At 47.7% G+C, this 23,892-nt stretch overlaps 1 protein-coding gene across 5 annotated transcripts in view; it reads right to left on the minus strand.

The window, feature by feature from the left end:
• AIFM3 (apoptosis inducing factor mitochondria associated 3) overlaps positions 1 to 23,892 on the minus strand; it is a 66,279-nt gene that overhangs the window by 20,082 nt on the left and 22,305 nt on the right. For all 5 annotated transcript variants that reach the window (XM_059484991.1, XM_059484990.1, XM_059484995.1 and 2 more), the window contains exons 3-6: positions 5,065 to 5,174; positions 3,634 to 3,743; positions 2,527 to 2,571; positions 1,283 to 1,379 (exon numbers count right to left, since the gene is read on the minus strand). In XM_059484991.1, the coding sequence (XP_059340974.1) occupies positions 1,283 to 1,379; positions 2,527 to 2,571; positions 3,634 to 3,743; positions 5,065 to 5,174 (362 nt within the window). The remainder of the gene's footprint in view (positions 1 to 1,282; positions 1,380 to 2,526; positions 2,572 to 3,633; positions 3,744 to 5,064; positions 5,175 to 23,892) is intronic.

The following is a 23,892-nucleotide window of genomic DNA, read 5'->3' on the forward strand; positions in this document are numbered from 1 at the left end:
TCCAGACCTGCCTCACACCAGGACATTCCAGCTGACCTCAGGGAGCAGTATGTCCCACCCTGGCATTCAGTCAACAATCAGCAAGGGCACAAAGAAGGGAAAAATGTCACCCAGCAACACGGGAAAAGCCAGTCAAGCTGGTTTTCCCCTCTGCTCAGACTGTGAGATGCACCTTAGGTGATCCCAATTTGATGATCCAATATCCAGCTTGGATCTGGTGACCTCGAGACTCAAGTGAGAACAACCCATGTGCCAGGAGCAGATGTTTCCTCCCAGACCCAGGAACAGAAGCTCCTGTCCTCCTCCCACCCTCCATTTCACCCCAACACGGCCCAGCCTTGGCACCCAACCCATTCCAAAACTTGGCAGAGACACTTCACCTCATCCAACACTGAAATGGATCTGGGGGAAGGGAAGGGAAGGGAAGGGAAGGGAAGGGAAGGGAAGGGAAGGGAAGGGAAGGGAAGGGAAGGGAAGGGAAGGGAAGGGAAGGGAAGGGAAGGGAAGGGAAGGGAAGGGAAGGGAAGGGAAGGGAAGGGAAGGGAAGGGAAGGGAAGGGAAGGGAAGGGAAGGGAAGGGAAGGGAAGGGAAGGGAAGGGAAGGGAAGGGAAGGGAAGGGAAGGGAAGGGAAGGGAAGGGAAGGGAAGGGAAGGGAAGGGAAGGGAAGGGAAGGGAAGGGAAGGGAAGGGAAGGGAAGGGAAGGGAAGGGAAGGGAAGGGAAGGGAAGGGAAGGGAAGGGAAGGGAAGGGAAGGGAAGGGAAGGGAAGGGAAGGGAAGGGAAGGGAAGGGAAGGGAAGGGAAGGGAAGGGAAGGGAAGGGAAGGGAAGGGACATTTGCTGGCAAGGTGGAAGAACTTTTATCTTCAGAGAAGCATCTTGAGGTGAGAACTTTGGAGGTGCAATGGGATGAGATGGTGATGTGCAAGGTCCAAGAGAAAAAGGTGTATCAACACCACAGGGACCTGAAAAGACTTTACACTCATCATCTGTGGAAATCAGGGGTTGCTAATGTAACTGGGAAGGGAGTAGCAGGAAGAGAATTCAGGGTTCACTCCAAAGCATGGCAACGGGGAACTGTAAAGCTCCACAGACTGGACCACAGGACATCTTTGGACCACTAGCATGTAGTACAAAAAAGTTCAGAATGACCTTCTGGTGTGACCCTTTGCACAGGGAGGAATGCAAGAGGGGTGATGGTTAGAGGGTGCAGGGGACACAGACACCCCCTCCATGCATCCCTGCCTGGGAGGGCACACACAGTGACCCCAGCATGTCACCCTTACCTGCACCAATGATCAGCACATTGGTGCTGCTCAGGTTGTAGTTGCTCAAGGAGATGCACTTTGCCATCATCTTTGTCCTCCTCTGTGTCTGAAGAGCCTGTGTCACCACCAAAAGAAAAGAAGAAAAGCAATTATCTTTATTCAGAATTACCCTGGGCAGGCAGGCAGGGATGGGGACAACCGCAGCAGTGTCGTAAACCAGCTTGGATAGGAAGGGAACAACAACACCCTTGCACTGAACCTCCAAACCCCTGCTCATGCAAATACCACTCCAATGTCCAGTGCACTGCCCCTTACAAGGTACAAAAGTAAAACAAATCCATCATCTTCTGCAAAGGCATGCACCTACTCAGAGCTGGGGTGGTGGTGGGGCAATAGAAAAAGCAGGTGTCCTTGTGCAATTCTGCACCAAAGGTGAGGCAAAAATGAAGAAACTCTGTCAGCAATTTTATCCTGAACCTGAGCAGAGCTTGTGCACCTGATATCCAAAGCTGATGGACTCGTTCAACCCACCAGAGCACAGGCATGGACCTGTGCCAGGGCAGCCCTGCTGCACAGACCCCCTGTTCCCAGGCATTAGGGGCCAAAATCTGCTCCTGATGGAGCAAAGAGACTCAGTTTCCCCTCATCACACCCCCAAATCAGCTGGAGTGCTGCTGTTCAGGTGACATCTCTGGATCTAACCCAAGTGCTCTAAGGGCCCATTGGGGTTCTGAGCCACTGGATTTGCACACGTGGACATACAACCATGCATCAAAAGAAGGCTTTTCATGGAAAGAAAGATGGTAGTGGCCTGAATGGGCTTCATTCTGCATTCCATCAGGGCGGGAGAGCCCTTTCTACCCCTGCATCAGGTTCCTCTCCAGCAGGAGCTGAGGTGTGGGCTCAGGAGGAAGCACAAGTGGTCTCTTCCATTACCATGCCAAAAGGCTAGAAGGTGGAAGAGGCCTCTCCCCATGGGCCTGCTAAATTAAAAATCGCTCTGAGCTTAAGGAAACACAGGAAAAGTGCAGGACAAACACCTGTAAGGCCTGAGAGTGTGGAGAGCCCAGGCCAGGTGTCCAGCAGCTGCAGGGAGGCTGGGTGCAAGGGGGACCCAACATCTCTCCATAAATTGGATACTCACACATTACTCTGCCCAGGCCAGAGGATCAAAGAGAAGCATCCCCCCCACCACCGCCCATGCACATACAGCAAAAAATGAAAGCATTTGCCTTGATTTTTGGATGCCAGTGGCCCCTCACCTGCTTGCTTGCTCGGATGTATACCTTCTCCTTCTCAATCTTCACCTGAGGGTGACAGAACAGTGCTGGTTTGCAGAGCAGCAAGGGTTCCCTCAGGGCAACAGCTGAGGAGCAGGGGTGAAGGCACGAGTGTGGAGAGCTTTGTGGACACACGAGGTCACCTGCAGGAGCAGCTCAGGCCATGGCAGGGCTCATCCCAGCTCGAGGCTGTGGGATCTCCTGCCTCGGATCAACCCCACACCGACGCTCCGTGTGCAATCTGATCCCTGCCCAAATCTTACACATGGTTTCTCATTGCCACCCCACTCCTGCTCCAGAGACCTCCCAGACTGGGGACTCCCAGGTTCCCAGGAGGTACCTGATGCCTATGGGTGGGTGCAAGGGAGCTTCAGGGGGGAGGGAGCTGCTCTCCACTGATGACACCAGCACATCCTTGGAAAATATTTGCTCCGTGCCATACAGAACGTTGCTTATCCCAATTAAAAGAGTCATTTTGTAGGTGACACGGAACTGAGTGGTGTGGTTGATGCTCTAGAGGGAAGGGATCCATGCAGAGGAATGTGGCCAGGCTGGAGAAGTGACCACATGGGAATCTTATAAGGTTTCAATAAGGGCAAATGCAAGCTGCTGCAGCTAGATGTGAGCAATCTGCCTTACCTGTCCAGGCTGAGGGATGCAGGAATCGAGAGCAGCCCTGAGGCAGACTGTGATTGTTCACAGGGAGAAGAGAAGGCTCCAGGGAGAGCTCAGAGCCCCTTGCAGGGCCTAAAGGGGCTCCAAGGGAGCAGGAGAAGGACTTTGGACAAGGGGCTGCAGTGACAGCACAAGGGGGAATGGCTCCCACTGCCAGAGGGCAGGGATGGATGGGATATTGGGAATTAGGAATTGTTCTCTGTGAGGGTGGGGAAGCCCTGGCACAGGGTGCCCAGAGCAGCTGTAGCTGCCCCACTCCTGGAGGTGTTGCAGACCAGGCTGAAGAGGGCTTGGAGCAGCCTGGGACAGTGCAAGGTGTTCAAGGGGTGGAATGAGGTAAGCCTTAAGGTCCCTTCCAACCCAGACCATTCCATGATTCTATGGTTTCCTCTGCTGCAAGGACAAGGATCTCACCTGGAACCTGGGTAAACTATCCAAGCCAGGGAAGTCCTCAATGTCACCCGTGCCGATGTTGAAGCAAGCTCCATGCCAGGGACAGCGGACTCTTCCTTTGGACAAAACCCCTGCAGGGAAGAGGGCAGAGCAGGGTTGGTGCTGCCCTGCAGCTGCCTCCCCTCCTGTGAGATGCACCTCTCCTACAGGACACGTGGCAACTGATGTGAAACTGGATGGGCAACAGTGGAGTTTTCTCAGCATGCACACTGGGCATGTTTGGGACCAGCTGGGATCCTCTATGAGCAATTCCTTCTAAAATGCCCTGGAAGGCAGGGCCCTCCAGTAGCTCTGGGCGCAGTTCCAAAGCTGTTTGCTCTGGGATATAACTTCACTTTCCAGCCAGGATGGGGCTGCCATCCCCAGAGTCTCATGGTCATTCTTAAAAGCCCCACTATTACCCAGAACGAGTGGTGCCTCAAGCAGAGCATCATTGATTTAGAGTGCACATGTTTCAGAGCAGACCCTGGCACAGCAAGGCATCTGCACACACTGGGAAGCACAGGCATGCCCAAAGCCATGTGCTCATTTCTCTAGGTGTTGGTTCAGAGGCTGCTTCCTTGGATTTCAGCTTTCCCTGCTACAGTGCCAGGGCAGGGAATAGGCCACCATGCAGCCATGGACTGGTCTTGAGCTTGTGTCTCTGCTTGCTGAGGCACGGCAGTGACACATCTCATCAGCACCATGGGTGGGGCACAGGGGCAGCCCCCCTGCAGCTGCAGCAGATGCCCAGAGGGATCCCTGTGTGACAGCCAGTCTGAGGAATGCACCACAGGTCTCTGAAAGGGCGGTGAGCTCTCACCTCCAGGGCAGCGTGGGGCTCCTCTGCCCTGCCCAGCAAGAGGCCCATCCCAGGCTGCTACATCCAGCACATCCAGAAGACACTCAGTGTGTTCCCCAGGATCACAGCTCCAGCAAAACCCCCTCCCACCCCCAGTTTTGGTGATGTATGTCAGCACACAGACTGCTGCCGTTGCTTAGGCTCGGGGCAGAGACCTGTCTGAAGCCTGTGCTGACAAAGTGCCAGGATGCATATTTTTAGATGCCAAGATGGGAAACCACTCTATTTCATCCCACTTCAGTCAATAACATGAGCAATACTCTTTTTGCTCCTGAAAGGATCCCATCAGCCCAAAGAGTGTCCTCTTTCCCCTTAATGAGAAGAAGCCCCAGCCCTGTGATCAGCAGTGGCAGCTGCAAACCAGAGCTGGCAAAGTGCTCTGGGGAGTTCTGTGCAACTGCAGCTTGCTCTCATGCCTTCCCCAGCCAGAAGATGCCCCGGTGATGCTGAGAGTGCAGTGCAGTGCTGCTGCATGCTGGGCAGCACATCAGGGGGCTGTCCTTTGTCCTGTGATGCCCTTGGTTGCTCTCCAGGACATGAAGCAGACTGACCTTTGACCAGCGGAGCCCCATAGTGGGGACACTTGTGTCCCACGGCGTGGAACTCCCCACTCTCCTTGATGAGCAGAGCCTTCCCGCAGCCCAGGTCCACTTCCCGCATCCTGGACAGGAGGAATATGGAAACAGATGGCACAGCATCCACCTCACAGCAGATGCCACTGCTCCACCCTACAATCCAGCCCCAGTCCCACCAGGCTCCCCTCCTCCTTCAACCTGCTCATTACTGGCTTCAGGTGATTACAGATGTAGGTCATTCCTTGTCACCAAGCCAGCTTTGCAGGTGGCTCTGCTGTCCCAGACTGGGGCACATCCAAGCTGGGCCATTCAGTGGCAGCATCTAATTTATCCATCATTGTGCCAAAAGGCAGCTCAAAACACCTCCCCAGCTGCTGGGGGAGCTGGCAGTGGGAGCAAGAAACCAAACTTGTTTTACTGGGACATCAGCTCCCCTCCTGGCCCCAGCAGCTCAGCAGCCCCCTGCCAGGCTTGTGTCAGTTTTTCAAACCAAACACAACATCTTCCAGAGCTGAAAACACGGAGAGGTGACTCTGAACTTTGGGGTCTACCTCCCACACCTCAGGGTTTTTGCTCTGGTCCTGGCCAGTCCCAGGGTCACTTTTCCTGATAAATCCCTCAGGACAGCAGGCTCCTCTGTGTGACCCTCTTGATGTTCTCCTCAGCTGCTTTTGCAGAGTAGAGCTCACACAGTGACCTCCCAGCAGCACCAGGCTCCTGGCCCCAGCTCTGCTGGGTTCAGCTCTGCTCTGCAGAGGAGCCAGCAAACCCTCAAGCCATTCCTGTGGAGGGGTTCAGGTTCTCTTTGAAACCTCACAGTTGCTCACAGAACAAGGAGGAACATTGTTAAACAAAAAGGGATCAGATTAGACTACATATAAGAAAGAAGTTTTTATAATTTGAGTAGCAGGATGCTCTGCCTGGAATAGGGTAAGACAAATCAAACAACACCCAGTTTTGCAAAGCTGTGAGTGGTGAACTGAGAGGGGGTGTCACACTGCTTTTGGTCTTGAATTATGCTAAATCCAGTCTGACTTATCAACCCCAAAGTTAATCATTCTGATAGCAAGAGGAAGATGGGGCAGATATGGTGAATTATCCTTACCTAAAAATGCTAAGCTGAAAAAGCTGGCCTGCAGATACCTGACTGACAATCACTTTTTACTCTAAAAGTCCTGCCCCTTACAAATAGCAGGTTCTTCTAACATATCCCTTCTTGGAGTGCGTGTGGAGATTCCTCCCTGGGGTGGGGACACCCTTCAAGGTCACTTCTCAAGAGTGAGCAAAGGAGATTTGCCCACACTTGGTCTGGGTGAGTGACATCAATCTCTATTTCATAATCATGGGCTTTTCCAGCTTTAATAAAATTACTTTCATATACTCTGTTCTACTCTACTATTAGTTTTAGCTTTTATCGTGTATAGTACATAATTCTGATTAAGATATTTTTGTCTAATCGTTTATCATAATAAATAATTTCTTTTTATACAAGTATATCTGGTTTGCCATCCCTATCCCTGCAGAACAAAGTTGTACAAAGGTTCAGTCACACCTTTGTAATTCCTTAGACTTAAACTGTTGGCAATGAGTGTTGGGATTGGATCCAGCCACACCAAGCCTTCTCTTAGAGAAGGAGTTTGGAAAGGCAGGGAGTCCTTTCTGCACCTCATGACTCAACAACAGCTTCTCTCACAAACTTTGTCTGAAATTCCCACTCCACCATGACAAATTGACATAGTCAGCAGGAGGAAAAATAATTTTGGGAAAGAGACAAAAGGCTTAACAGAATATTTATGGCAGCAGAGGACACACATTGACACTGATAATCCTTGGTCAGTGAACAATTGGTATGAGTGGGAAAGGATACAAGAGAATTAAATAAAAAAGGGATCACTGGACGACAAAAAAGGAAGAGGTATCATGTGTCATGTAGTGAGATTATGCTTAAAGGCTGCATGGCAATGGAGAGAACAAATCATAAAAGAAACTAATAATCTGAAAGAGGAAATAAAAGACAGGAAACGTATACAACTGTCTTTACAGTTATCAAGATGACCAATTAAAGAAACAGCTAAAAGAATTCAAGGAAAAGACAAAAGCCTTGGAAGAAAAATTAGAACTGATATTATAAAAAGCCCCCAGTGCTGAAAAAATGTGAAAATTATTAGTATCACCTGAGGATTGGGATGGTGATTTTTGGGAAAGCCCTGATGAAAATGCTGATAAGGGAGAATGGAGCTCTGATGAAATACTTGAATGTTCACCTCCTAGAGAGGAAGAAGTTCCAGATTTTAAAATGGAACACATAATTAAGACCAAAGTGTCCAAACAACCCCAAGGAGGTCAGAGGAGGAGCAAGGACAGAACGTATGGCCTGGGACCCCCTGCAACTAGCAAATCTACAGGAAAAATATGGGAAAAAAACCAGGGGAGTCAGAAACCAAGTATTTGTGGAGAGTGAGTCTCTGGGGAAGCTAGAATATTGCTGAATGGAACTCAAGCTAAGAGATACTGGGGAATCTTATTAAATATTGGACCTGAGCTTGCCAATCAACCCTATTCAATAACCAGTGAGGCTGCATATCGGGCAGGAGCAATAAATGTTATGAGAAGAGGAGATACAGCTTCCATACCCACATGGTCATCTAATGAAATCTCTGCTGCTGTTACAAAGGCAGCTTTTATGTGAAAACAGAAACACCCCAATCTCCACAGAGGTGGCTCCTAATTAAGACTTCTATTGAGAGGTGCCCCTGCAATGATAAAAATTTATTTAGTGGGGTGATGAAATGAAATTAGAACAGATGTAATGCATAATGAAGGTGATTATCCCCACATGGGCTAAATTCTTGTATGGTTTGGGAACCAGACGAGGAAAATGGGCTAGGAAAGCAATTCTGGAGAGCAAACTCAGGCTATTGAGAGGAGCCTAAAAACTTAAATGCGGATAGGTCCAGAATGCTGGGTGAAGACTTTTAAACATACCCTACTTGAGAGAAACAAAAGATCAAAACTCTGCTTACTTCTGAGAAGAGCAAAAGGAGGTGTGGATGGCAGTGATCTTAGGAGTCCCCTGCGATGCCCTCAGGGGACAGTCCAATGCAGGATAGCAGATTTAGTCAAAGTGGTGAAGGATGGGGAGAACACAAGTAATGGAAAGCCTCCACATGAAACCCCCCTCAGTCCTTCTGAGTTAACAGAAACACAAAAGGAAAAAAATACCTCTGGGTGGACTTTGGGCCTTCTGTCCCAGCTCATTTTGACCTATCAATGATCTGATAAGGATGGGCCCCATATCTACTTACCAGTAGGACCTAGAAAACAATATTTGAATTTTTTAATTACTACAGGAGCCCAAATATCTTCAATCACCCCCACAGATGCTGAAAAAATAAATTTAAGCTTTAAAAAAGGAGAGTCCATCTAACAGGATTCAAAGAACAAAGTATTATATATTCCACTGGCAAAGTCTGTTTATGGCTAGCTGGGGTAAAACAAATGACCTCACACACATTTGCAATCACAAATCATGAAGAAAACATTTTAGGATATGGTGCTCTCAAAAGAAATTTGGCAATTGTACAACAGAAATGTATGGTCATTGTTATGAACAAAAATTCAGTTAATATTTTTTTCTGTGAGAAAAAGTTACCACTACTGCTGGGCTGCTGCCTTTGTTATTGTAATCACGGGTCGTTGTCGTTAATGGTTGTTTTTGTATTAGTAAAAGCCCTGGCTGGGGCGAGTTAATGGCCCTTCTCCTGAGACTGTAACGGGTGGGGACCTTCCCGAGGCTAAGTTTTACCTTTCCCAGAATAGTGAAGACACCTGAGAGGGTGGGGGGGGGTTATGCAAAGTGACTCCCAAGACCAGAATGCTTTGTGGAACCCCCGACTCCAAACCCACGGAGAAACCCCAAAAACAACGAGCCACCTAAGAGTTGAGAGACTGGAGTGATGTCTGGACGTGAGGAGCCGAGCGCGGAGCCTGCAGAGACGCGGAACACCTTCGGACCCTCTCGCCCTGACCATGGGAATTGACCCCGGCGGTGAGACCAAGCTGACAGAATGGCAGGGGCACCATCTGACGGGAATACCACGCCCTAAAGGCTCCCAGCAAGGACTGGATTCCCCCTGCTCTGCCCCTTGCAGACAGAGCTGCGCATATCCTCCTCCTCTGAGTCGCCCTGGGAGAGATGACGGGAGACTGCAGCCCCGCCGAGCTGCCCAATCCTGAGCTGATCACTTTTAATAAAGGCATTAAACAGGAGAAGTCTCCTGGCCGTTGTTTATTTCAGTCATCCTGACCCACAAAAACTGAGTATAATAAATTTTGTGGAAAAAATAGAAAATGAATCTATTAAAAATTTAGAACAAAGGAGTATTATATTTAGGACACATACCCCCTATAATTCTCCTGTTTGGCCAGTGAGGAAACCAGACATGAATTGGCGCTTAATGATTGATTATCAGTGGCTGAATGCCAACATGGGAAGACTCATCCCAAACACTGCCAGTCTCAGTGCCACCCTGCAAGCACCTGCACACAAATGGACAGCAGTTCTAGATGTAAAAGACATGTTCTTCATTGTTATAAACAAAATTCTGCCAATTTTTCTGTAGGAAAAAAAGGTTACAAAAACCAGTCAGACCAGTGTTGCTGCCACCTGCTTGTTATGATAATTACAAGTTGTTGTCATTAATGGTTCTTTTTTGTACCAGTAAAGGCCCTGGCTAGGGCTAAGTTAATGGTTCTTCTCCCAAGACAGTGAAGACAAAAGACGAGATGTGGGAGGGGGGCATGCAAAATAACCTCAGAACCAGCATGCCATGAGAAGCTACTACTCCAAACCTGCTGAAAAGACCCCCAAAACAACGAGACAATATAGAGTTAAGAAATTGGAGTGATGTGTGGACGCAAGGAGCAGATTGCTGGGCCTGCAGAGATGCTGGGGGCCTTCGTTGTCCCTCACTCTGAATGAGAAAATCCTCTCAGACCGGGACCCAGAGAGAGAGAGAGAGAGAGAGAGAGAGAGAGAGAGAGAAGCTGTGGAGTTCAACATCTGGGTCACCACATCCAAGGCTCCCACGAGGGCCGGACCCCCAGCTCTGCCCTTGGTGGACAGAGCTGTGCATGTCCTCCTCCTCTGAGTCGCCCCGGGAGAGACTGCAGACCTGTCGAGCTGCCCAATCCTGAGCTGATCACTTTTAATAAAGGCATTAAAAGGAGAAAAAGTCTCCTGCCCTGTTTATTTCAGCTGGGGTGCTCATCCGGGATAGCCACGCCTGAAGAGGACACCAGGGCTGGCCATCTTGGACCCTCAGGACAGCTGGCTACCAGGATCAGAGAGATTGGCTCAGGACCAGCAACACAGAGGAGCACCGGAGCACCGGACTGGTGAGAAATCCGGTGTCGGGAGTGGGAGATGGGCAAGTGTGTGTGTGAGTGAGACAAGGGCCGGCAGCCGGACCTTCAAAGCGAGAGTGGACCCCTCAGTACCGCGTTTCTGTACCCCTGCAAAGGGGCCGGCCGGGAACAGGGGGAAGTGCGTGGAATTAGTGTGAGTGAGTTGTCTCCCAAGGGGGAAAGAGGGCCCACCCTCTCTGGGCGTGCGGAGGGGATAGTTGTACGAGTGGCACACACCCCCAAAAGTCCTGACAGAGGGAAGTCAGGCAGATTGCAAGTCCCAAGGATGGTTCAGGCAAGCTCACAAGCCCCGCAGGCAAAGTAAATCCTCACAAAGGGGTCAGGCACAAATCCCAGCGAAGGAGGCTGTGGTTTGTTTTTAAGTCCTGATACAGTGAGGCCTAACATTTGGAAGGTTAGGCAAACTAGAAATCAGGCAGTTGTTTTTCCTGACAGAGGGGAGTCAGGCACGAACCAGCTTCTTACGCCGGAGTTTCGTGTTTTCAAGTCCTGATAGATATAAGACCTGATACTGGTAAAGTTAGGCAATCAAGAGATAAGGCAGTTATTTCAGTATAAAATCTTGAGCGTCAGGCAAAAATCTGAAGTTCAGTGGAGGAGGCTGAAGCTCCTCAAACAAGATTTTTCTTGAGATCACCTGCCAGTAGAGGCACCTTTGGGATTTTTTTCTGTTGAGACCTGAAAAATGGGAGGGTGTAATAGTGAAAACACAGGCAAGAGACTGAGGAATATACCTCCCAATAGCCCCTTAGGGGAACTGTTAGAGAAATGGGATTCTATAGAGGCCACAGAGGGATTAGATAAGGTGAAGATGATCCACTACTATGTAGAAGTCTGGCCAGAATTAGAGGTGCAAGGAGGATGGCCTTGGTGTGAGACAAGGGACAAGTGGATGTGCCAACAATTAAATCATTATTTAACAGCTCGAGGTGATACTGATCCTGAGCAATTATTGTATGTAGCTTGCTGGTTAAAGAGCGCTATTGGGGATGAAGGGGTGCGAATTTGTAAGGTACATAAGAAGAAAGAGGCGAATGAAGGAGGGGATGATGGAATTAGTAAAAGATGGGAGCCCCTGGATTATTTGCCTCCTTCTGCCCCTCCACCTTATAATCCTCTTCCTCAGGCACCTCAAATGGCAGGTCCAATTCTTCCCCTGGCTGCCATCTCATTACCACCTGCTCAAATTCCTCCTTCTACCTCTTCAGCTTCCCCTATGATAAACCCAGTATCTCCTCCAGTAACCACTCCCTCACCACCCCCTTTGGCTCCTCCAGTTCCTTCTGCATCACCACAAGTGCCTACTCCACCTGGTGCATTCTCCACCCCTTCTCCAGCTCTACTTAATATCCACTGAGGCTCTTCTCCCCCTCCTATTGCTGTCCCTTTACCTCCTCCTAGTTGGGACACAAATGCCTCCTTGCCCAGTAAACAGCTATCAGCAAATACACCTGCTGATGGGCAGAACGTTCAGGGTAACCCAGATGTCCCTCAAAGTAGTTTGGCATCTGAAGATGGGCCGTACTGTAGTACCAGATCCAAGACCTCCAAGGCAGAGAGACTCTTTCCCCTCAGAGAGGTTCCTATGGGAGGAGTGGCGGGAGGTGTTGGCTTTGTGAATGCTCCCCTAACTGCTTCTGAGGTGAGAGGATTCAAGAAAGAGTTGGGGCATTTAGTTGAGGACCCAGTGGGCATAGCCAACCAAGTGGATCAATTTCTAGGTCCAAATATCTACACTTGGGGGGAGATGAATTCCATCCTGAGTATATTATTTTCCCCAGAAGAGGTTCAGATGATTAGGGCGGCTGGCATAAGAATATGGGAGAAAGATAACAGTCCAGGACCCCAGGTGCCAACAGGTGAACAGAAATTGCCACTAATGGATCCCAGCTGGAACCCTAATCAGTAGGAGGGGAGGAAGGTCATGATGGAATATAAGGCTTTGATAATTTGGGGGATCAAAGAGTCAGTTCCCAAAGGAACTAATACCCAATTGGCATTTGAGGGTGCACAAGAGAAAGATGAAGCTCCTGCTGCCTGGCCTAATCACCCAATGCAGAACTTCCAATTGTACTCTAGAATAGACCCAGACACCCCAGAAGGTCAAATGCTACTAAAAGTCCAATTTGTTACCAAGTCTTGGCCAGATGTACGGAAAAAACTGGAAAAGATTGAAGATTGGCAAGAAAAGGACATTAATGAGTTATTAAGAGAGGCATTGAAGGTGTATTTAAGGAGGGAGGAAGAAAAAGCAAAGGCCAAGGCTAAGAACATGGTTGCCGTAGCTAGGGAAAGTGCAGGGGCAAGCAATTCTATACCACAATCCAAGGTAACAAAGGAATGGGTGAATCCACCACCAGGAGGAGGCAGAGATGGGCCAGTACTGTCAGGGACAAGAGGGATGGAGAGACCTCAAGTCCCTTTGAGCGAACGACATTGCTATTACTGTGGAGAGGCAGGACACGTCAGGAAGTTTTGTAGAAAGCTCAGTCTTGATGTGGCAATAGCAGGAACAAGATAATTTAGGGAGGATCCTTAGGGGTGACGATTAGGGGTGTCAAGGGCTCTATACTTTAGGGGACCCGATGCAACATCTAGAAGAGCCCTTGATAAACTTTGAGGTGGGACCCCTAAATGAAGAATTTGAATTTTTGGTTGATACAGGAGCAGATAAGTCCTGTCTCAACAAAGTACCAAAAGGTATGGAAATTGGGAGAAAATTTTGTGAAGTGTTAGGTGCTGAAGGGAAACCATTTAGAGCATCAGTGATTGAAGATGTAAAAATAATTGGAAACCCAAGACAGTGTGAAGCTAATTTTATTTATCTGCCTAAGGTAGAAAAAAGTTTGTTAGGAAGAGATCTGCAAGTTCATTTGGGGGCTGGGGCTGTCCCAAGAGAAGGGAGGATGGTAGTACAAGTGATGAAGTTATCCCAAGGAGATGTCGCAGAGATAAACCCCGAAGTATAGGGGAAAGAAGGGGCTTGCTACAGTCATTGAACAACTGTTGCAAAATGGAATTTTAGAACCCTGTATGTCACCACATAATACCCCTATACTGGCAGTTAAGAATGCTGAAGGGAAATATAGGCTGGTACAAGATCTGAGGGAAGTCAACAAAAGAACCATTGCCAGACATCCAGTTGTGCCCAACCCGTATAGTCTCCTAAGCAGAATTCCAAGAGAACATGCTTGGTTCACTGTCATAGATTTGAAGGAGGCGTGTCCTCTGGAATGTAGGGATTGGTTTGAATGGGAGGACCTGAGTACGAAAAGGAGACAACAGTTAAGGTGGACCCGATTACCACAGGGGTTCACTGAATCCCCCAATCTCTTTGGACAAGCTTTAGAGAGTTTGTTGCAACAATTTGTCCCTGAAGAAGAAGTGCAGATCCTGCAGTATGTTGATGATCTGATGGTGTCAGGGAAGGGAAAAGATCAGGTCATAAAAACTAGCATTAAGCTTTTGAATTTTCTGGGGGAGAAAGGACTAAAGGTTTCCCAAGAAAAACTACAATTTGTGCAATCAGAAGTAACATACTTGGGGCACGTAATAGGAGGGGGGTATAAGAAATTAAGCCCTGACAGAATTTCAGGTATTTTAGCTCTCCCAGCCCCAAAAACAAAAAAAGATGTGAGAAAACTCCTGGGCCTGTTCGGATATTGCAAGTTATGGTTAGATCAATACACACGGAGTGTAAAATTTTTATACAATAAATTAGTAGCTCCAGATCCCCTACTTTGGACAGCTGAAGATGACAAACAATTACAGAACCTCAAAGACAAATTGTCTTCTGCCCCGGTCCTAAGCTTACCAGACCTCAGGAAGGGCTTTGACCTGTTTGTGAGTGCAGAAGGGGGTATAGCCTATGGTATACTAACTCAAGAGTGGGGAGGGTGCAGGAAACCCGTGGCATACATCTCCAAATTGTTAGATCCAGTGGCTAGAGGCCGGCCAGTTTGTATACATACAAGCAGTAGCAGCAACTGCAATCCTGATAGAGGAGACCCAAAAATTGACCTTACAAGGAAAAATTAAAGTGCATACTCCTCATGATCTTAAGGCAGTACTGAGACAGAGGGCTCAGCAGTGGCTAATCAATGCCAGGATATTAAAATATGAGATAATACTAATGAACACAGAAGACTTAGAATTTATCACATCCAATGCCCTCAATCCAGCACAATTCCTAATGGGAGAGCCTATAGAGAATTTAAAACATGATTTTTTTGAATTGGTTAACCTGCAAACAAAAGTAAGAGAAGATTTAGAAGAACAGCCTCTAGCAACTGGAAGAATCTTGTTCATAGATGGCTCTGCGAGGGTAGTAGATGGAAAAAGGGCTTCAGGTTATGCCATTATAGATGGAGAAACATTACAAATTGATGAAAAAGGGAAACTACCCCCAAACTGGTCAGTCCAAAGTTGTGAAATATATGCCCTGAAAAGGGGACTGGACTTACTGGAGGGGGACCAGGGAACCATTTATACGGACTCCCAATATGCATATGGGATAGTTCACACATTTGCGAAAATATGGGAGGAACGTGGATATTTAAGTTCGAAGGGAAAAAGCTTAGCCCATGAGAACCTAGTCAGAGCAGTATTAGAAGCTCTACAGAAACCTACAGAAATAGCAGTGGTCCATATAAAGGGGTGCCAAAGAGGAGACAGTCTTGAAGTTTAAAAAAACTGACTAGCTGATCAGATAGTAAAAGAAGCAGCTTTAGAACCAGGGGATCCAGTAAACATTTTTAAAGCAGGAACGACACCTGAAGAAGGAGAAAGAAGAGAAGAACCTGTATTTAGTGAAAAAGAATTAGAGGCTGTAAAAGATTTAAAGTTACTCCAAAGGCAACAAAGAGAGTGGTTAACCTCAGATGGACGGGTGTTTTTAAATAAAGCACTGGCTCGGACAGGGCTAACAGAACTACACAAATTAACTCACTGGGGAGTCCAAGGACTATGTGATCATTTCTTAAAAAATAACCTATGCATAGGTGTATATAGCCTAGCTAAAGTCATTACAAGAGGGTGTGTCATTTGTCAAAAAGTGAACCAGAAAGTCATGAGAAAAGTAGCACCTGGAGGGAGAGAATTAGCTTTGAGACCCTTCCAAAGCATACAGATAGATTTCACTGAGATGCCTCCAGTGCAAGGATACAAATACTTAATGGTTATAGTTGATCATCTCACCCATTGGTAGAAGCCTTCCCGACTAGAAGGAAAACAGCAAAAGCAATCCTAGAGAACATTATCCCCAGGTATGGAATGGTGAACACCATAGACTCAGACCGAGGTCCACATTTTGTGTCCCAAACATTGCAAAATATAATTGGAGCTTTAGGAATAAAATGGAGGTTACATACTTTGTGGCATCCCCAGAGTTCTGGGAGGGTGGAGTGGATGAACAAAACTCTCAAAAATGTATTAACTAAATTGATTGAAGAAACAAAAATGAATTGGCTGAAGTGTTTGCCCCTAACGCTATTGCGCATCAGAACAAGACCTCGGTCTGACATAAGAATTTCACCTTATGAAATGATGTTTGGGCTGCCATTCTTGTTAACACCTTATAGCACAGGAGACTATCTGGAAGGGGAAGAGGCTACCAGAAAGTATTTAGAGATAATTGGAAGAACTCTGGAAGGACTTAGGAAAAGAAGATACCTCCCCCAAACTTCCCCTCTTGACACACAAGTTCATAACATTAACCCAGGAGATTAGGCTTTGATAAAATCATGGAATATGGGACCATTAATGCCTAAATTTGAAGGCCCCTTTCAGGTACTCCTCATAACTAATTCGGCTGTGCGGACCAGAGAAAAATGTTGGACTCACATTACAAGAATAAAAGGGCCAGTCTTATCCCCAGGTACGGGATCAGATCCGACATCAGCTTCTCCCTCTAGCATTGGACCAGATTCCACATCACTTTCACCTCCAGGCACTGAACAGGACTCGACCACATCATAAGTTAATTCACCTGAGTATACTGTGATAAAAGGACCAAAATATTTAAAGTTGACTCTCAGAAGGAAGAGTGAAAAAGACTGAACTGTATGGGAAAATAATTAGTATCAGAGCCCTAACATAGCTTAAAATGTCTCAAGACAGTTCTGTGTGTAAATTAAGTTTGTAAAAAGTTTAAAACTGTAAATAAGTAATTCTAGTTAAGTTCCCCCAAATTGGTTCTAAAGACTCCAGGTTAATCCTCTACAGAGCACTCTCCTAAGAGAAACCAAAATTGGTAGGGAACAGACCGAGAGAGGTTTAACCAGAGAAATGGGTAGAAGGGACTCTAAAGAGCTTGGAAGCTTTTCCTCAGTAAAATTCCCCAAGAGGCAAGGCCGGGTGGGCAGGCTGTGCAAGATGGCCCATACTGGACTCTTGGGAAGGGTAGTAATGATGGCTCTGATGGCTGGTGGTGCTCTGGGGAGCCCAGCTGAGCCGTGCAGTGAGTGCTACCAACCCCTCTATGAGGAGGAAGAAGTGAGCTCCTTGTCTAGAGTCCACATCAGTTCTAACCAAAATTGTGTTAACCTCTCCCAATTGGTCCTTTATCAGAAAAAAAGAGAATGCATTGGACAGCACACAATACTGCCATTTTTAGGCAGCCACTCCTTGGAGAGTGCCCTGTAGGAGAAGCCTGGTTCTGCTTTGAATGTGATGCTGCTGAAACAAGCTCAGTAGATCTAGTCAAAAGAAAAGGTAAAAACAGTAAGAAAGATGGTTTGTAACAAGTATTTAGCAGTAAAGTATTCAGCTACCCAGTGGATCCCAAGAGATCCAAACAAATCAGAGTCTGTTGAGAAAAAAGAAAGAGACAAGTGTACTCAACATGAAGTTTATGAATGTTATGAGTGTACTGAAAAAAAAGATAAACCTCTCTTGGAGAATGAAAGAACTGTGTAAATATTGGGAATGCCCAACAGAAACTGATAACACATTTCAGGAGAGCCCTAAACACCTGGTTTTGATCTCTAGTACTACAGCATACACTAAATTGTCAGGAGACTGGTCTGGCAGCTGCGCTGCTAGAATGATAAAACCAACTTTCTTCTAATTACCCAAAGAAACTGGATCAAGTTTAGAAGATCCTATATACAATGATTTGGGAGAAACTAAACAGAACAGGCAAAGTACAATAGAAATTGAGAAAATCCAAAATTGTAAAGGCCAAGTTCAGACCCCAACATCTATGTTAAACAGAATCATCAGGCTCCAGGAAGTATTAAAGAATGCAATTATTAAAAACATTTCAAATGAAATAAAAGAAATAGCATGCGTAAATAACCAAGAACAAACTCCTACACTTGATTCCAGTTGGTGAGATAACCTATGGATTTTCAAAAAGGATGTATGAGAAAAAGTAGTTCTTCTGACTGTGTGTATACTTAGAGGATTGCTCTTTTTACTATGCTTATTTCCCTGTTTTATTAAAATAGTAGTGTTGGCTGTGCAGACCAACCTAAAGATTGGTCTGCAATCAAAAAATGCTAACCTGAAGAAACCAAGAAAGGTAACGAAGTTAAGTAAGCATGATTACCAGAGTGCTCAAGAAATTTATAATCACTACAAAAAAATTAAAGAAATATGAAGCTCATGAGTCAGAAATTGCATGTTGATGTGAACTTAAATTTAAGCTCGATCAAAGAAAAAGAGGGGGGACTGTTATAAACAAAATTCTGCCAATTCTTCTGTAGAAAAAAAAGGTTACAAAAACCAGTCAGACCAGTGTTCCTGCCACCTGTTTGTTATGATAATTACAAGTCGTTGCCGTTAATGGTTCTTTTTTGTACCAGTAAAGGCCCTGGCTAGGGCTAAGTTAATGTCTCTTCTCCCAAGACAGTGAAGAGAAGAGACGAGACTAGACGTGGGAGGGGGGCATGCAAAATAACCTCAGGACCAGCATGCCATGAGAAGTTACTACTCCAAACCTACTGAAAAGACCCCCAAAACAACAAGCCAATATGGAATTAAGAAATTGGAGTGATGTCTGGACGTGAGGAGCAGAGTGCTGGGCCTGCAGAGATGCTGGGGGCCTTCGTTGACTGGGATCCAGAGAGAGGGGAGGCTGCAGAGACCAACATCTGGGTCACCCCGCCCAAAAGGCTCCCACAAGTATGGGACCCCCAGCTCTGTCCTTAGTGGACAAAGCTGCGCATATCCTCCTTCTCCTCCTCCTCCTCCTCCTGATCACTTTTAATAAAGGCATTAAAAGGAGAAAAAGTCTCCTGCCCTGTTTATTTCATTCATGGTTCCATTTCAGGATACTGGAGAAATCATATTCCTGGATTTTCTATAGAGAAGACCATTGTATGCATTAATGAGCAAAAGCAAGACTTAGGGGTTGCTTGATAGTCATAAAAGGCCTTCAAATGCTAATAGAAGAGTTAAAAATATAGTCATCACTTGGAGCAGTTCATTCCAATGATCCTACAAGAGCTGAATGGGGTTTTGCTGAACATGGGACTTACTGTAACATGATCCACCAAGACCCACACAGAGCTAAACAACCATTAGGGCTCAGTTCTGCAGCATTAAAAGATCTTGAGAAGAGATGTACTCTGACTGGGAAAAGGGATTGCTATCTCTGAGCTCTTAAACAAGTAGAAAAAATTCAACAGCACCAATCTGTGCAAACCTAAAAACCCTTTAATCTGTTAGCCAGTATTAAGAAGGGCTATGCTCCACGAGGTGGGATTGCACAAAGACCAAGAGTGCACAAATGCTGTGTACATGTCTCAGGAGTCACAGGTCTAATGAAGGGCCAACAAAACCTGCAAAATTACAGACAGCCATGATCCTAGATATGCTGGCTTTGCAACACCTACTAAAGCCTAGTGCTATACTTGGTGATCCTGCAGTTACATCATACTCTGAAGTTAAAGATGTCTGGTTCACCAATGCCTCAGCCAAACACTTTGACGGTAAATGGAAGTAGAGGGCAGTTATGAGGGAACATCATGAACCTGTGCTAGGAGAGGGTCAGGCTGGATATCAGGGCAAGGTTCTTCCCCCAGAAGGTGCTGGCACTGCCCAGGCTGCCCAGGGAATGGGCACGGCCCCGAGGCTGCCAGAGCTCCAGGAGCCTTTGGGCAGCACTGCCAGGGATGGACAGGGTGGGGTTGTTGGGGTGTCCTGTGCACGGCTGTGAGATGGACTGGATGATCCTTCTGATACCCTGTCAACTCAGGATATTCAGTGATTCTATGGATGCGGTTTGAGCAATCTTGTCTAGTGGAACGTGCCCCTGCCCACGGCAGAGGGTTGGACCAGATGGCCTTTAACAGTCCCTTCCAACCCCAACCATTCTGATTCAATGATTCCATGGTGCAGTACCCTGGATTAAAGCATGATTAGCACAGCAGGAATTGTTTACAACATGGAGCTTGGCAGTTTTTCACCTCACTCGGCCACATATCTCTCCTTGACCAACTAAGCCAGGCTGAGATTCAGCCCCATCCTAGCCAAAAGCATCTCTTTGTTGATCATGCACCTTGTTTGCAAGCCAGAAAGAGCTACTGAGCACACCCCTCTGCTGGATGAGTGATTGATGATGCCACTAGCACTGAAAAGCAGCATTTTAGAAAATCCTTTCTACCACCTCTGGGGTTGTCCAAGAGAGGCTCCATAGCCTGCTCTCCCAGCAGGGATAAACTGAGCAATACACACCTCTACAACATCCACATGCAGGCGAATTTGTCCACAGCATCTCCCAGGGATGTAGGGATGTTGTGCCTCCTCCATGGTGCCCAGAAACTCTGCCTCTGCTGCTGCAGACTGGCTGGGCACAGGCTCTGCACTGCAGCTTCAACTCGTGCTTGTATTTGCCAGAGTTGCCATGCCCTGCAGACTGTGTTGGTGGCCATGTGTCACTGGTCAGTGGCACTACCTACAGGAGCATGAGTCTTTCAGCCATCCATCATTCCCAGGAACTGCTCATTGATGCTCTCTGCAGGCTGGAGACTGGGGTGCAGAAGGCTCCAGCACTGAGGCCTCCACTGCTCCACCTGCCCAGACCTTGGCCAGAGACATTTCCACAGCTTTGCAGAACAGTGCCCAAGTGTTGCTCAGCGACGCTGATGTTGCTCTGCACTGAGCAGATCTTTAGTCTCTGCCCTCTCTGTGTGCCTCCACCAGCTCTGCTAGACCTTCCTCTCAGCACATCCTGTCTCTTCTCACCTCCCAGATGCTCCCTTTCCAACCAATAGTCCCAACACATTCTGTGCAATCCACAGTCTGTCTGAGGCACTGAACCTCTTTCCAATGCAACTATCAGCAGCTGCTTCCCAGAGCAGAGTCTTCCAACTAGCCATGGAGGAAAGGAAGAGCTGAGGAGACAGCCCTCCTTTTGTACAGCGCTGGACAGGGAGCACAGAGCTGCTGCTCCCTGGAGACTTCCCCTCTTCCAGCCAGAAAGCCTTCAAACACAGCTTGATGTTTATCTGGAAATCCTGATTGCTACCACTGCATGAAGAGGACCATCCCTACAGCTATCCCAGCACGTTGCCTTTGGGGCGCCAAACACATCACTGTGGCCATAGCAAACCCCACTTGCTCAAGGAAGCCACTGGCCATGTGTGATTCCAGAATGCTATTCATGCACACCAGGTTCCAGGGTCCCAGAAGAATAGGACAGACTTTGTGTGCTCATTCCTTCGCAGATAACATCCCAACTCAATCCTATTATTTGCCCCCAGGCTACACAGACACTTGCCCCATTCTGCTTTGAAGCCACAGAGATCAGAACAGGGCTCAGCTCACCAACACTGCTGTTCTACCCTTAAACCCAGACAAGCCAGACTTTGGGCAAGTGCTTCACCTGCATCAACTGTCCAATGACAAATGCTCAATTCCCTAATTTCCTTGTCACCTTGGGTGAAAACCAGCAGAGTTCACCACTTCTGCCCTTTGCCCCATTAATTTGGCCACCTGGCTCCTCAGAGATGCAGCTCTGCTCCCTCCCTGAGCAGGACGCTCGGCTCTCGGAGCTCTTCCCTCTGCACAAAGGGAAGAGAGCAGTACAAGTCCTGCTGCATTCCTCAGCTGATAAAACCTGTTCAATGGCAACCATAACTCCCCGGGAAGATACGATAAGCTAAAGAATTTACAGCTTACCCAAGGAGCTGTGTGAACTGAGAGAGTCAAAAACAAGACCTGGTGTCTTCAAGCCAGCACACAGGCACTTGCAAGGCTCCCATCCTGAGTAATCCAGAGAATGATTTACACAGCCCTGCACCCTGCTGAGCTGTTTACTCAGTTGGGAATTTGTCCTGTTGTCCCACCCCACTCCCCACTCTAGAAGCACAGCTAAATCTCAGCTCTGGCCTGGAAAGGACCTTTGCTTGAGAGCTGTGAGAGCACTGGGGGGCTGTTTTCTGCCCCTCCAGTTAGCCTGCTGGGAGGCTGGATGGGTACAGTAACACCAGTTTATCCTCCAGTATCTTTCTGCATCTCAGTTCTGCTGAGACTGTCCTGGTAGCAGAAAGACACAAAGGCTGGGCAGAAAGCATTCACTGTGCTTGCAGACCCCACTAATGGAAGGCAGTGGTGCCTGCAGCCTCATGCCAGCACCCTGCGCTGATGCCATGCCCATGCACACCCTTGCCCAGCACACTCCTTGGGAGAATCATCCCAGAAAATCACTCTGGCTACCAGCACAAGGGGACTCCTTCAGCTTGGCTAATTGCCTACCTGAGCTGTGGGACCCTCTCACAGCACTCCTATCTTGACCTGGACCCGGTCTGCTAGAGAACACCTTATTCTCAACCCAAAATATCTGGTGTTGGCACATCTGCTGTCATGCTCATAGCATGCTGCAGCAGCTGATGCATATGGGACTGGCTCCTGGATCAGTGACAGCTCCTAGCCCTGGCTTTAGCTGAGCAGCAAAAGCTCCCTGCTATGGCCACCTGCAGCCAAGTATGTTCTCACAGGCTGCAGCCAGCTCTTCTTCACCTCCCTGCAGCCAGAAGAGCCTTTTCATGTATCATACTCCCTGCGCCCCAGTCAACCTAGATATTCACAGAATCATAGGGTGGTTTGTGTGGGAAAGAACCTTAAAGACCCTCTCATTCTCTGCCATGGCAGGGGCACCTTCCATAGACCAGGTAAGGCTGCATCTTGACCCTGGAACAGAACCCTACCTGTGCAACCAGTATTTCCCAAGACTGTTTCCCCCTTTTCCTTCACTCCACCATCAAGGCAATTCCGGTTGCTGCCTGTGCTCTGCCCTGCTCCCCTCCAGCCCTGCTGCCACTGCTCACCTGCACAGGTGGCAGTAAGTCACCCACATGTCAAATCTCCTTGAGGGATACATTGTACTTCTCTGTCCCTCTGCATCACCACCTAAAGCACCCACATCCTTGAGCAAAAACAATCCCATAGATGGGTTTGTCTTTGCTTGGGGTAGAATGGATCCAAACTTACTTCCTTAACACATTCTTCCTTCACATGCACCACAGGGACTTTATGCCCTTCTACAGTACATAGAGGTTTTCACTGCACAGGGCCAGCTTGATTGGTGGACCCGCTGGCATTAACTGCAATGTGGCCTTCACTAAACGTAGACCCCAGTGTTTGAAGGTCCCACTACCCAGTGATTTCAATGTAGTTTTTAACAGTGCATTGCACCATTCCACTTTCCCAGGGGCTGGGCATGACAGGGAATATGGTATACCTGCTCAATACCTTGTGTTTGTAAGGTATAACACCTTGGTCAGTGTTGATAAGCCCAGTTCCTCCGCACCTTTAACAGGTGTTAAAGAGCCCAGGTGTTTATAGAGATATTTTTGAAATTAGTCCCCTTGTCTGACTCAATTCTTTCAGTGCTGCTGTGTTGCCACAGGATTTGTTTCTCAAGGGTCCAAATGTGTTCCAGGCAGTGGTGTAAAGCATGGGGTATGTCTCCAGCCACCCAGTCATGCCTCCTACCATTGTCAGCACATACTGCTTGCCTTGGCAGTGAGCTTGCAGCAGGGTGATACAATCAATCTGCCAGGCCTCCCCATACTTACATCAACCACCACCTGCCCAACCACAGGAGCTTTACCCACTTGGCCTTCTTGACCACAGCGCACTTTTCACAATCATGGATTACCCAGGATATAGTGTCCTTAGTTAAGTCCACCCCTTAATCATAAGGCCATGTTGCATCTCTTCCTTGATGGCCTGAGGTATTATGGGCCTACTGAGCCAGAAATTATTCACCCTTATGATGCTAGGCCAGACCTACCTGAGACACTTTAATCTTGGCAGCTCAACCCACCTGTCCATTGTTGGGACACTCCTCAGTGCTGGACTCTCATGGACATGTGCATGCACATGACGGACTTTGACAGCCAACTCCTGCCCAGGCACCGATGTCTCACC

Source organism: Ammospiza nelsoni, chromosome 18 (assembly GCF_027579445.1).
Source record: "Ammospiza nelsoni isolate bAmmNel1 chromosome 18, bAmmNel1.pri, whole genome shotgun sequence".
Classification (NCBI taxonomy): domain Eukaryota; kingdom Metazoa; phylum Chordata; class Aves; order Passeriformes; family Passerellidae; genus Ammospiza; species Ammospiza nelsoni.